This window comes from Aricia agestis, chromosome 16, assembly GCF_905147365.1.
Source record: "Aricia agestis chromosome 16, ilAriAges1.1, whole genome shotgun sequence".
Classification (NCBI taxonomy): domain Eukaryota; kingdom Metazoa; phylum Arthropoda; class Insecta; order Lepidoptera; family Lycaenidae; genus Aricia; species Aricia agestis.
In genome coordinates this window covers 11119032-11132929 of record NC_056421.1, presented here as the reverse complement: position 1 = coordinate 11132929, position 13898 = coordinate 11119032, and the positions used below count along the sequence as shown (strand labels likewise).

Genomic DNA, 13898 nt, shown 5'->3' with positions numbered 1-13898 from the left:
TTTTCTTTGACATAACTAGAAGTGGGATTTAGTTATCTTAAAAGTATAAACAGTGTATGTCTTTCCATAGCGGTTCCGAAGACGGTAGCCGGTTTCATAGAAACCAAACCAGCTAGACCAGATAAATTTTGATTTTTTTAGAGTACAGCCTACGAATAATAAAAACCTAATGAGCATATTACAAGAACGCTTCTTTTTATAATCTTGTAGTCGATAGTTACACAATCATATTATAATCAACTTAACTTGAAAACCCTTGCTTTTAAACAAAAAAATGTTGTTGTTCTAATCGAAATATAGGTCCGTTTGTGACAAAATAATATTGGCTGGTTATATAATATGAATTATATTGTAAATTATTCGAAAAACGAAGTATACGACGCAGCGCGGCAGCATCAGCACTGCAATATTTTCATGTCATAAAACAGCCTTAGGAAATAACTACACCAATCCTACTTAATCGTCAAAATAACTGTAAAGATATAAGTATCCATAATTTCGTTAACCAAAAAGAAAATCTCACGAGAACTACATTTTGGCACAATCAAAGGAGACTTCGTTTTTTCCGTTCTCTTTTCGGTTCGGCTATTTTTGCGCTTGTCTAAACATTTTAAGGTAACATTTGAACAAAAATGTTATGTTAATTTTAACATTGTCTTGTTTTCGACATAACCACTAAATCCCTGTAGCTATTAAAATTAAAAATATTACTCAGAGGTACAGGAAAATATATCCAAGTTTTTAAAAGGAACTGAGTTTGACATGCCTTTATATAACTCAGTCGAAATTTAGCGCTCGCTTAGAATTCCGAAGACAAAACGTCTGACACAAAACCTACCAGCTTGCTCGAAAACTGTATTTTCCTCTGGAGATCCGAACAAATAGTATGTTCACGTTAGTAATATGTGCTTTGTCTATAATTATTATGCAATCTGAAATTATTCCAAAAACAAAATACCTAAATCTTCCCCGAGTAACAACGTGTTTAGGTAAAGACTATAGTTGAACGCCTCCGGGGTCCAGTGGTTAAGAGCATGGCTCTTGACTCGGAGGTCGTGGGTTCGATACCCGCGTTGGAAACATGTTATTCCCAAGTTTGGTTAGAACAATGCAGGCTGATCACCTGATTGTCTGACACGATGATTCATGCGTCGAATGGGCATGTAAAAAGTCGGTCCTGCGCCTAATCTCTCGCCAGTCGTGTCGGTCTTCCGTCCCACTGGGTTATGAGAGTAAAGGAATAGAGTGCTCTTGTGTACTGCGCGTACTTGGGCACTATAAAAATTGCTCCTGCGTACCTGGCCTGGTTTCAATGAAACCGCCCACCGTCACCGAAAAGGTGTGGGTGTGGTATTATTATAGTCTATAGTCAAAAACGTCAGTCGTGGCACAGACATTCATAGACATTTTGGGTGTATAAAGTTTCGTGTCTTGTTGCGCAATTGTTACTCTAGAATAGGTTCTGCTATTGTCATCCAATATACAGCTTCTCCGTAAACCGTAACCATACGTTGAGAGGAACAAGTTATCCTGTATACAAAATAATCTTTCAAAGTTGAATAGGTACGTCAAAAAGATTTTGCGTCATAAGTTCATAACCGACCTAAAATGCCCTTTTTCTACCCCACCGATATCACGGCACCGGAACTGTTTTATCCAGTCGATGTAACTTGGGCAGAATGCGTAATGTATTCGTATAAAGGTGACGCCACACAAGGCGTAACTACGCGGCAGCACTAGACGGCAGCAAAAAAGCGTGTCTCGTCTTGGCGGGGGCACTTATACCGTGCTCCAGATCCAAAAGGTCGTTACTATAAAACGTGACGCGTCGCTTTGCTGCAACATAATATAATGTCGCCTAATGTGTTCTAACGCGTCGTGGTATGATGCGTCGTCAGAACGGAAAAAACTCATCGGCTATAGGAAACGCAACGAATCCGCTGCGAACTGGTGTCGCCATTACGAAACTTAGAATCGATTGTTAACAAAATATACTTCAGTTCCTTCATGGTCATATGCGAGTGATAATAATATTATATTAAACACTGAAGTGTCGCCGCACCACAACGGGGCGATGTGGCCTCACTCTTAACAAAAACCACGACTAGGATTTTTGCAAACAAAGCTGTCGTATTGTTTACTGTTTGAACGCCTATAACGAGTGTTTTGATGCCGCTTTTAGGTTGGATCGGTTGGAAAAATGTTTCGATTTTTGTCTCCGATTTCATCACCGTCGGTCCAGGCGTTTCGAAGAAATAACACAGCGTGAGAACTTTATATAATACATTTAATAGTTTTGCTATAACCAAACTGACAAGAAGGCACATTTTAAACTTCTTTTACTTTTTATAATATTACGAGCTTTTGCCCGCGGCTTCGCTCGCGTCAAGAGGTATTATTCCAGTGTTTGGGCTGTGCGTTAATAGATCACTATATCAATCAGTCAGTCAGTCACCTTTGAGTTTTATATATTATATAATATATAATATAGATACCTATATAGATATATAGATATAGATAGATGAAGTTCGGTGCCTCGATACGCCATTTCTGCTTTAACTTTAATACAGTGCAAGTACAATATCGATGTACGAAAATCATTAATTTTGTTCAAGTAAACAAGAGGAACGTGATTAAAAAGATAAAAGAGATTTTTTGATCGCGAAAACCGAAGTGATTTCGGTAAAAGTGAAGTTTATTAAATTGTCGAATTAATTTATAATGGCCATTAAAAGCGCGTGGTTTTGAGCCCGGTGAGTTTGACCCCTGACCTGGAGGTGGGTTCGACCCCTTGACTGCGGGGGTGGGTTTGACCCCCTGACCCCGTGGGTTGACCCCAACACATACTCCAGCACGTAATGAGACGCGTATATTAAGAGCAATGAACAACGACCCTTCATTACAGTAGATAACGAGCACTGAAATAAGTCAAGTGCTTTATGCTTCACTTTGTGGCCATGTTTATATATAAAGGGAACATGCAGGAATTATAGGTGCAGCGTTGTGGGACGTCCCGATTTTGACAGGACATTTTTAAATCTATATATTACTACGTGAGCCAAAAACTTTGTGTCCCTTTTGACGAAAAATGGGGAAACGTAGGTGAATGATATTTTGCACAGTTATAGTTTATATGGTGAAGGAGTGCATCGAGCTAATATTATTTAGAAATTATGCTTTTATCATATTACATTTTTTTAACAAATAAAACATTACACACACTACAACACACACACTAGAAAGAATGACACATTTTTGAGTGACAAGCCTATACATACGAATTATACTCTTTTATTTATGGTTGAAGTCTGTTGACAACAAGGTGACAAATTGAAAATGGATTATAGTTTTTTTTATTGAATCTTAGATACTATTAGACAATGCTTACACGACCAGTCTGATCAGCTGAGTTCCAGAGACAAGAGTTGAAAAAAATAATATGATAAAGTCAATATTTTTTTACAAAATATAGGTAGTAGTCCTAATGTCGTTGAAAGTGAGGTCGAATTTCGACCATTGGGCGATCTCTAGTTAAAATTAAATGTCCCGCGCGGGACAGGCTCAGTCCAGCTTTTCGGGGACGACACAAACGTACATGCAGCGTACTAAAAAGAATGAAGATAACATAGCTGGGTACCGTTAATCAAATAGTTAACTTCGTTAATCGTTAATCCGTTAAAAAAATAGTTAGCTTCGTTAAACTTTAAAGCGTTGCATTTTGGACGAATTAACGCAAGTTAACGTTACTCGTTAATATGTGTAATATGGCCTTGTTATAACATATATATCATTGCGTTAGTGTACATACAAAACCTGTTGGTTTAGGTTCTGGAAGTTAACAGGTTAGGAACAAAACAAAATACTTCTATTATTATTGTATTCTACCTAACTAAATTACACTGCACTCTTCTTTATCAACATGCAAATGATCACTGACAGTAATTTATGATAACAATAAACAAATCACTTTTCACTCCATTTTTCGCGCCGCACCGCGGTGCCGACCGTGCGGTAAATAGTAGGCATTGGATTAACGATTAACGGACTTCTGCATATTAACGGAAGTTAACGAATCCGTTAAAATTTTAAAAAGTTAATGTTAATTAATGATTAACGGATTAACGAGTTAATGCCCAGCTATGGAAGATAAGAATCAAAAAGTTCCAAAGTCCCGACTTGCCACAAAAACATCTGGCAACGCTGTATAGGTGGCACATGTCAAGTAAATATTTGTGACGCCAGTATAGGCAGCACTTTAGACAGACTAGCTGAAACTAGTCGTAGGCGGCATATCATATAGTCAATATTGAAATGTTACAATATGAGCTTTGCATTTTTAGAGGACGCAAATTTATTTTTGGGACATGTGGGGTCAATAGAAGCTTAACCCCAAGTTTGTGGGGTCGCCACCCTTGTCTCACAAAAAATGACTGACAACAGTATTTTTGCGATTTCTTGGAAACTCGCGTATTAATATACAGGGTGTAACAAAAATAAGTGATAATACTTTAGGATGTGTACGTGTTCCTTGTAGAGAGTTCACTGTGAAAGTAGCAGCCCTGAACGACCAACTTTTTTTTTCACTTTTGTATGGGGAAAATCGTGACGCTCGGGCCCTTGCCCATACAAAAGTGAAAAAAAAAATTCGTCTTTCAGCGCTGCTACTTTCACAGTGAACTCTCTACAAGGAACACGTACACACCCTAAAGTATTATCACTTATTTTTGTTACACACTGTATAGGTACTTCGTAACGCGAGCGAAGCCGCGGGCAAAAGCTAGTGTTTCATATTTTGCGGAATAATAATAGTTATTCGCTGCGTATATTTAATTAGTAAAAGGGTGTTTTTGAAGCTAAACTTGATAATTTTTCAAAGTTCCTGGGTCATGGATGTGTATTAAATGTGTGTATCATATAATAAAAATCTTAAATATATGTATAGTATAAAAGTATTAAATATATTTCCGTTGTCTGGTACCTGTAACACAAGTCCTTCAGGTACTTACCACAGGGCCAGACTGACGTGGTGTGAAGCGTCCATAGATATTATTATTATTATTATTATTATAATAAGCGCAAGTGGAGAGAGTGGATCGCAGTTCCGTAATAATTAATATCTAATTTCCCTGAACAAACTATATTATGTAGTAATAGGTTTTGGCCCCGTTTTGCATTAGATAATTGAGATTAAGGGTCAATTCAGACCGCAACTCGACGAGGCGAGGCGAGGCGCGGCGCGGCATTTTATATGGATTTGACAGATTTAAATTGCGTGAGACAGAGTAGTACCCTGTGGATCCAATACACTGTAACTGCCAAAACCTGATTTTGAGAAAAAGAAGCCAATGTTTTTTTTTTAAGTTTTTGAATGATTACCTAAATCGTTGGTTAGTAAATATTAAGTGTTTGATATCAATTTAAAGGTATTTAAATCAGCTATCGAGCCAAGTATGTTTTATATATGCATTTACATCAAATATATTGATTTATCATAGAAAACTTGTTTTGTCGTAATAAGCATAAGAATGCGAACGTAAAAAATTATAAAGCAAAACACTGTATCTCATAGTTACATGGTATTGACTTGGTAAGAGATTCATTATAGCAGACAGGTAATTATAAAAAGTATTATAAGTGATGGGTATAAAACTAAAAACAAACAAGTATTTATTTTTAATCGTATAATATTTTCATATTATAACTATAAAACAAATTAAGTAATTCAACTTAACAAAAATAACAAACTTGTTATAAATGAAATTATACTTTTACAGTAATTATTTAAATTATCTAAACAATGTCATATAACTCTTATCAGTAATAATCAGTCTTACGGGTTTTCAAAAGAATTAGAAAATACTAAAAAATCTCAAAACAAAACAAAGTAAGTTTCAGAAAACAAAAAACTCAACTTAGATTAATAGGAACTTTGAAAACAAAAAACTCAACTTAGCTTAATAGGAACTTTGAAAACAAAATTTAAGGCTTAAACGTAATATAGACTATATAATCGTAATAAATGATGACTCTGTGAACACGACATTAAGTATTTGGTTCATCGTTGTAATCGTCGAGGTCAGGCTCAGACGAAACAACGAGATTTTTATAGAATATTGACCTTGTCGGAGGCATAGATTTACAAAGCTCTAGTAATTCTTTTTTCTTAATGTCACTAACACCCCTGGCTTCACTTTCTCTTGCTAATGATTCAAATAGATCGGCCTTGCCAATTGAAATTTCATTAGATATTTTTTGCGCTTCTTTTCTTTTCAGAAAATGTATTTCTTTAAAATCTCCATCATAATCATTCTTAGCAAAAATAGAAAGATGACCCCTTCTAAATTCTATGACTTTCAGGTTATGAATATTATACCCTTTTGGATATGACAGCTTCGAGTCATTTGAAAACATTATCATGTCTTTGTGAGTTAGTATAGCTACTTCCATATTTTTTCGCGAAGTCTTTATGTTGTGTACAAAGTCGTCAAAATCATAAATTTCTCCAGTCATTTTAAATTTTTTGGTAATAGCCGCATGCACAGTGTCAGCTGCCATAAATGTGTGACCACTTTCAAAATATTCTAATGTCACTGTTTCAATATCTGTTGTTTTATCGTTTATTAACCGTACCAAGGCTGATATTAGAACCTTATTCTTGTTTTGAGCGTTACAGTTATCAAGGAAAAAGTAAACATGTTTTTGATCACGACAATAATTTTTCAGAAAAAATATATAAGTCGTAGCCACATTATATGCTCTTCTGCCACTTTCACCCTCATGCCAAAGAATACATCCGGCAGTCTTATTTTTTCCTGGCGGAACGAAAGATTCGTTAAAAAGTACGAGTTGGCGAGAGAAATAAAACTCTTTTGTTGTCAATAGGGGCATTTGAATAGCTTTCTGCATATCAACTGTATAAACTGAGTCCTTACTTCCACTGTTTTCACACTTTTCCTCCACCAGTTTGTAATCTCTTCGCGAATTCCTTTTGTTTTTTAAATGCTGACCCAAATCAATACATTCCACACAATTACAAGGAAGTGGCATTGACTTATGCGCCGTTTTATGATTTTTACATTTGGTGCATATGTCATGTACTGGCTCTGCAGTAGAAATGTTCATTTCTTTAATCACCTTATGGAAATGGGTCCAACTGCACGTTTTCATAGAATTTTCCTGACAGTAAGTTTTAAAATCATTATAAATCGAGGAAAAAGTAATTCCTATTGGAAGATAACGGCGATTAGGGGCATGTTGAATGTTATAATGTGAATGAATGGGTTTATATTTTAGGATGAATTTTTTTATCTCCTGTTGGTAATCACTAGAAAATGCAGTCGAAGGTGGATGATGCCCTCGAGGATCTGGTGCTGCCCCTACTTTTGGATGTACATTTCTTGTCATATAATTAGCTTTTAAGACTGCTTGAACAACTTCGTCATTTGAATAGCCTAACGTACTTAAGAAAAAGCGCTTACATACTTTTCTTTCATCAAGCATCCAGATTAATGTGTTATGCCTTCTAGAATTTGAACCAGCAGTTTTGATCGCAGTTGTTGTTTTTTCCACCTGTCTAGATATAAAATCACGACGCCTTTGCCGATTCATGTTCCAAAACTGTTTATATATTTCTTCTCTCTTCAAATCATTTATGTGTTCACTACATGACTTCTTACAGTTACTGCAAGATGGTCTCATGGGATGCTTCTGTTTCTGATTTTCTAGAATATCTTTCGGATTTCGCAGTCTTTTTAATTTTCTAGGTTGTAAAATTTCTACCTGTTCCTGATTTTCTATATCAACTGGCTCTTCATTACTTGTCATTTTACGTTTCATTGATAGTGAAGAGTTATATTCGGTTATTGGTGTGATCTCGTCATAATTAATGTTATCCATTACATTTGGTTTCCTTTTTTTAGTTTCAGTAGTGGGGATGAATGTAACTTCGTTACAATGTGGTTGTTGCTCTATAACAGCCTTCGTTGTTACTGTGACAAAATCATTATTTACTGGTAATTCAATATCGTCGTTTAGGTCAATCGGAATATGTTCTGTAATTTTAAAGCTATGCGTAATCGATGATGACCCAACGACATCGACAGTTTTTAATTCTGTGTAGTTTCTATGTTCTGTATCTTCAAAAAAACTCGGAAAGTACTCAGGGTTACTTACGGGTAGTACAGGTTTGATATGGTCATAAGGTATGCAAGTAGGCCGGTTCGTGTTTGTTTCCAGATCACGGTTTATATTAGACACCATTGTAGCGCAATTAGAGTTATTATAATGTTGTACACTGTTTTGAGATAACTTAATCAACAACTTGTTACGATTACTACTCATATTGAGAACTAATAATCACATAACCTCACTTATAACTTCAAGAACAAAAAACTGCAAGCGCATTACACGGCTTTCAATTTGTAAATAAACAAATATTACGCACCACAGTCAAAACCCACTCGATAAACCAATAATGATTAAGCTTGACTCCCGCCACTGCTCTGATTGGCGCGTTCGAGTCACGCGAGGCTCTTGCTAACCGTTATGACAAAACACTGTATCTTGGGACGCGTCGAAATTATTTCAGCAATACACTGCATCTTTGAATACCTTGTTTTGCCGTTTTAGACCTTAAGTTTTGAGTAAATACAGTGTAATTCATATAATAATATCTCAGTACTTTTCATACTGACTAGAAAAACTGTGATATTAGTAAGTTAAAACAGGCTGAAAGAAGTCCAATAAACGTTGTTAATTCAATACACTGTATCTTAAGATACAGTGTATTGGATTCACAGGGTACAGTAGACAGAATGATAGAGTATACCGACTTAGAACTGATGTTGAAATTTTTAAATTTGACGTATTATGACGAAAATCGTCGCTAGGGTTGTTAACTTGTTACCTACGAATTTAAAACTATGACATATTCGATGGACGTGTTCCTCTTTGGTCGTATTGTTTTTGGCATATGCGATTAAAATTGTCAGAATCCAATTTTGAAATCTTTATTTTAAATATTTAAAAATAAATTATATCAGCCAGCGCGAGGCACATTCCGTTCATAATCCTAGTGAAACCCGACGAATTTGACAGATATTGAAACCTGTCCGTCTCTTTGCAGTCGAACTACTGGTCGTTATGTCTATTGTGCGTGAGACGTCTTGCGAATCTGTCAAATCCATATAAATTTATAAATGCATCTACGTGTCGCGTTACGGTCTGAATCACCCCTAAGAAAGTAATACGACACAGTAGTATCAAATTATACTACAAAGCATATAATGGTCAATTTAAATTATTTCCCGTGGGACCTGTTGAGCACGCCAATGATATAATATTTTATACTACTAAGTCATATGCCCATTTATTTTCTTTCGAACAAAGTATCTAGTATATCCTCTTCTCGCCTGAACCGCTGAACCGATTTTGCTGAAATTTTCCATGGAGATAATTTTAAGTACCGGAAAAGGATAGGAAATGCTTTTTATCCCGGAAAACTGTATGGTTATTAAATTAATTAAGGTAATTTTGGTGCAAGAGTGCTGTGTCGGTCATCTATTTTACCATTCAAATTATCATCCATAACTATTTACTAAAACAAAGTTCTAATAATATATTTTTATCACATATACATTACAAGACATCGATAAAGCTTCAATTTCAAATAACTATTCATTCCAACTAACCAGCTCCAACGGCAGAAAAAAATGGAGTGTAATATTCTAAATTCCGATAACTCACAGCCGGGACAAATCGGGTAAAAACCCCAATTCCGGATAAGGAGACTAATGGTAACGTATGACGTATCAGGCGTGCGATGGGACGTGGAAAAATTCCGTGGAATAACGGCAGCACGTGCGCCCGCTCCCGACTATCCATTCCGTGTTGGCAACTTCGCGAGATAATTTCGAAACGTTTTCGGAATGTAAATTGACCGGTATACCATATATCCCCTTTATGGCCCAATGTAACCTACGGAGCTTAGCGTAAGACAAATCGTCTGGTGTAATGTGGATTAAGCTGAGCACTTTAAATGGGAGCTTTTTAGAGAGATAATTTACTGAGTAATTAGAAATAAGAAGTAGGAGTATCTTCAAGTATGGTAAAAATAACAAAGGTCAAGTCATAACTTGTATCAGTTATGACTAGAGACAATACATTCTATTTTTATGCACAAAACCTTATTATATTAAAGGAAATATTCGAGCCTTCGCCACTGGCATCATTACCATTAATCTGGAATAATTTTATCTCCAGATTTTCATATTCATGGCGTCCTTACATTATGCCAAGTCGACCGGGAAATCTTAGGATGAGAATTTTTAGCAAAACTTAACTAACATTTGCATTAAAACACTTAAGTCAAACGATACCCTCAGGCGTAATGACCGTCTGAATATGGAGGAAGTGCATTTACGACCCATAAAACGGAGCACAAAAATTTAATTACCTGCATTTGTAATATATGCAAAGCGAAGTAAATTAGAATGTCTATTAAAATTCTCAAAAGGCATTAGCTCAGTCGGGACCGTAATTGAAATAGTTATAATGTTAATGATACAAAGCATTCTAAATGGGAGCGTCGCTGCAATTAGAAATTTTGGCTCAGCTCGCAAGTAATCTGTTATTTTGTTCCAGGTAACCCACTCAGCTGTAATTGCCGCTTGTCCTGGATTTATGTGCTACGAAACGAGACCCAAGACAATACGATGAAAAAAGCGCTCGAAAAAGTCTCGTGTGTCGCCGAAGCTACTAACGAGAGACACACCAGCGAACTCAAAGAGGACGAGGAAGATAACCACAACGTTCTCTCCGACGATACATACGAATATTACGATAAAACCGACGACTACAATACAGATAAGGAGAAACCCAAAGTAAATAAATCTATAAAACTAACAGACATTCCGCTAGAGTCGCTCCCTTGTCCGAAAGAAATAATGCAATCGATAGAGGAAACCTACGGCCACCCAGTTCAAAATGAAATAAGATTAAAAGCGTTCTCCAAAGTTCGCCGACTCTCCCCAATGGGAGTGTTGCTTCTGATCATGTTGGCTGTACTATAAAATGTTTTAATCCTTTTAATACAAACATGTTTGTGATATTAGACGTTAAATTTGCATATTATCTAGTCGATATTAACGTTATTTGTAAATGTTAGCGGATCGAACTTAAGTCTTCACATAGTTTTAGAAAAATGTAAGAAGTCATCGAAATTATTTTGTAAATATAGTAAAAAATATAGTTCAACTTGTACCTATTTTAAAAACTGTAAACAGTTAATATTTTGTTTGATGAAATCGGCCTACTATTATGAGATAATAGATAAATAAATAGAACCATGTCACTAATCTTTTACTACATACGATATAGTTATTAGAATTATAAAAATAATAAGCAATTCATTTGAGCAATCAGCAAAAAATTTCAAGATAAATGAATAAAATAGTATTTAAAAACAAATTTCATTTTTATGAACATACCGTACATTATTACTTTATTTTTAATGTAGCTAGTTCAAGATAATTATTAGATAATAAATTATAATAAATAATAATACAGTATTTGATTTCTTGTCGTGGAATTTTTCGCTGATTTTGATAATCATACTTCATAGTTTCAAAGCTTACCAGTCTTTTAAAGACTTACTTAAAATGTGTCATTTATACAATTAGTTAAATTAATGTAAGTACCTAGTTTTTGAAAACGGATTAAATATATTATAACAATTTTTAATAAACCAAAAATGTTCAGTAACTTCTACTGTTTGTAAATAATATTATGATGGTAATATTTTATACATTTTGTTTAAGTACCTAGGTACTTCTTTATTAATTTTGATTAGTATCATATTATTGTTAAAATTGGTAGTTTAATTAAAATTTTAAAACATTATTTTCTAATGCTTGATGTGTATTTTAAAAGTGTAAATATTTGTGAAAGGATTGAATTATGGATGTTACCTTTTTATGAATAAAGAGTTCTTGATTTGAAATTGAAATTTTTTCATTTGAATAGCTTCAAAGATTTTTCCGGAATTATTACTTTTGTAAAGTATTCAATCGGCTTTTACATGGCTTTCTTTAATCGAAATATATGATTTGTATGCATAATCATTTACGAAATGAAATTTCCAGGTATAGAATCATGCGTAAATACCTAATTAATAATTATCAGTAAATACTGTATTTCGAACTAAGTAATTAATTAAATTTTCATCTTTTAACCACTAAAATAGACAAAATACGCCTACCTACTCCCTTAACTTGTATCCAACACAGCTTATCTTTTAAAATTTTACGTATAAAAATATGTAAAAGACCTCAAGTCGGGATAAAACAATAAAAAGTGTAGCGCTAGTTATTGTAAGGCAAGTTTCGAGCCCATATAACTTGAATACAGGCTAAATAATAAATGAAATGGGAAAAGTTTTCGTGAAGCCAGACTTTAGCGAAAATATAAACTCGCCGTGGTAATATTTTTAATAAAATAAACTTGGATTTTGCGCCACAACCCACAGTCGTCAGGAAGGCGTGAACTATGGAACTTCAGTTCGCTAATTTAATAGTAAAAGTAGTGACCTTCTTTAAAACGAATTTAAATTATCGCAAGTTATTTTTTCATTTTTAAGAGGTAATAATAATTGATATTGTTAGTCCTTTAATCATTGCAGTCATTACAAGAAATGACTTGTTACAAATCCTACTTAGATTACTGCAATTTATTATAATACATTTCGTAAAATGATTGTGAACAAAATATTTAGATGTAAAGTGTAACAAAAACGTTTCACGCAACCCGGCTTCAAAAAGTCTTTAATAATACATGAAACTTGATACACAAACAAAAACTTTAAACTGAAAATAGAAGCGTCGCCGAAAATATTTTTGCATTCACGTAACTCGACGTCAGATGCAATAGAGTTCTTTTATCTTTTATGAGGTAAGTCGGTATTCCAAGCTTGAACATTTCGATTTGCTAATAATATTTTTCTCTGTGGGGAAAGGGAAATAGGGAAAATGAGGGGATGCTTACAAGGACCCTTGAGTTGTAACAGACGTGTAAGCTATAGATTTTAGATTTAAGTTTTGCTATTTTTAGAGGTACTTATTTTATATTTAGCTTTCAATAATCCAAAGGAGGCGTTTGCGAGACAAGTGGATACCGTATTTGTAAGTATAAATACCAAAACAATAAGGGTCACTTGACACCGATACGTAACGATACGCGACAAACGACGTATTATGTCAAGCGGCGACACAGATTGACATTTCCATTTTTAGGGTTCCGTACCCAAAGGGTAAAAATAGGACCCTATTACTAAGACTTCGTTGTCTGTTCGTCTGTCTGTCACCAGGCTATATCTCAACAACCGGTATAGCTGGACTTCTAAAATTATGTAGGTCTGTTGCCGCTACAACAACAAATACTAAAAACAAAATTAAATTAATACTTAAGGAGGGCTCCCATACAACAAACGTGATTATTTTGGCTCGATATCAATAATGGCAACAGATAGGCACTTGAAATTTTCAGAAAAGTCTTAATTATATGTGTACATTAATAATTAATAAGAATATTTAAATAAAATAAAAATTTAAGGGGTCTCCCATAACGTTAGGTACACCTTAACTGTTTACGAATTAAAAAACTCGATACCCAATAAGAACACTTTTCGGAGCAGCTCATAGTAGTTACTGCCAATTTATAAAAAGTTGCCAATAAAAATAATTATATGACATTCAAGCACGCATAATATGCTAACGACGCCAAATATAATAATGTGTAATATTATGAATACAATAGTTGCGCATAATATACGCACGCATATTACACACACGCTGGATGCTATAAATGTGACTAATATTATAAATGTGAAAGCGTTGTGTCTGTCT

At 34.6% G+C, this 13898-nt stretch overlaps 1 protein-coding gene across 1 annotated transcript in view; it reads left to right on the top strand.

Annotated features, from left to right (window-relative positions):
- Window positions 1-11237, top strand: part of LOC121734781 (connectin-like) — a 68702-nt gene extending 57465 nt beyond the window's left edge. The window contains exon 3 of the mRNA XM_042125396.1: window positions 10642-11237. Within this exon, the coding sequence (XP_041981330.1) occupies window positions 10642-11069 (428 nt within the window). The 3' untranslated portion in view covers window positions 11070-11237. The remainder of the gene's footprint in view (window positions 1-10641) is intronic.
- Window positions 11238-13898: the final 2661 nt, after the last annotated feature.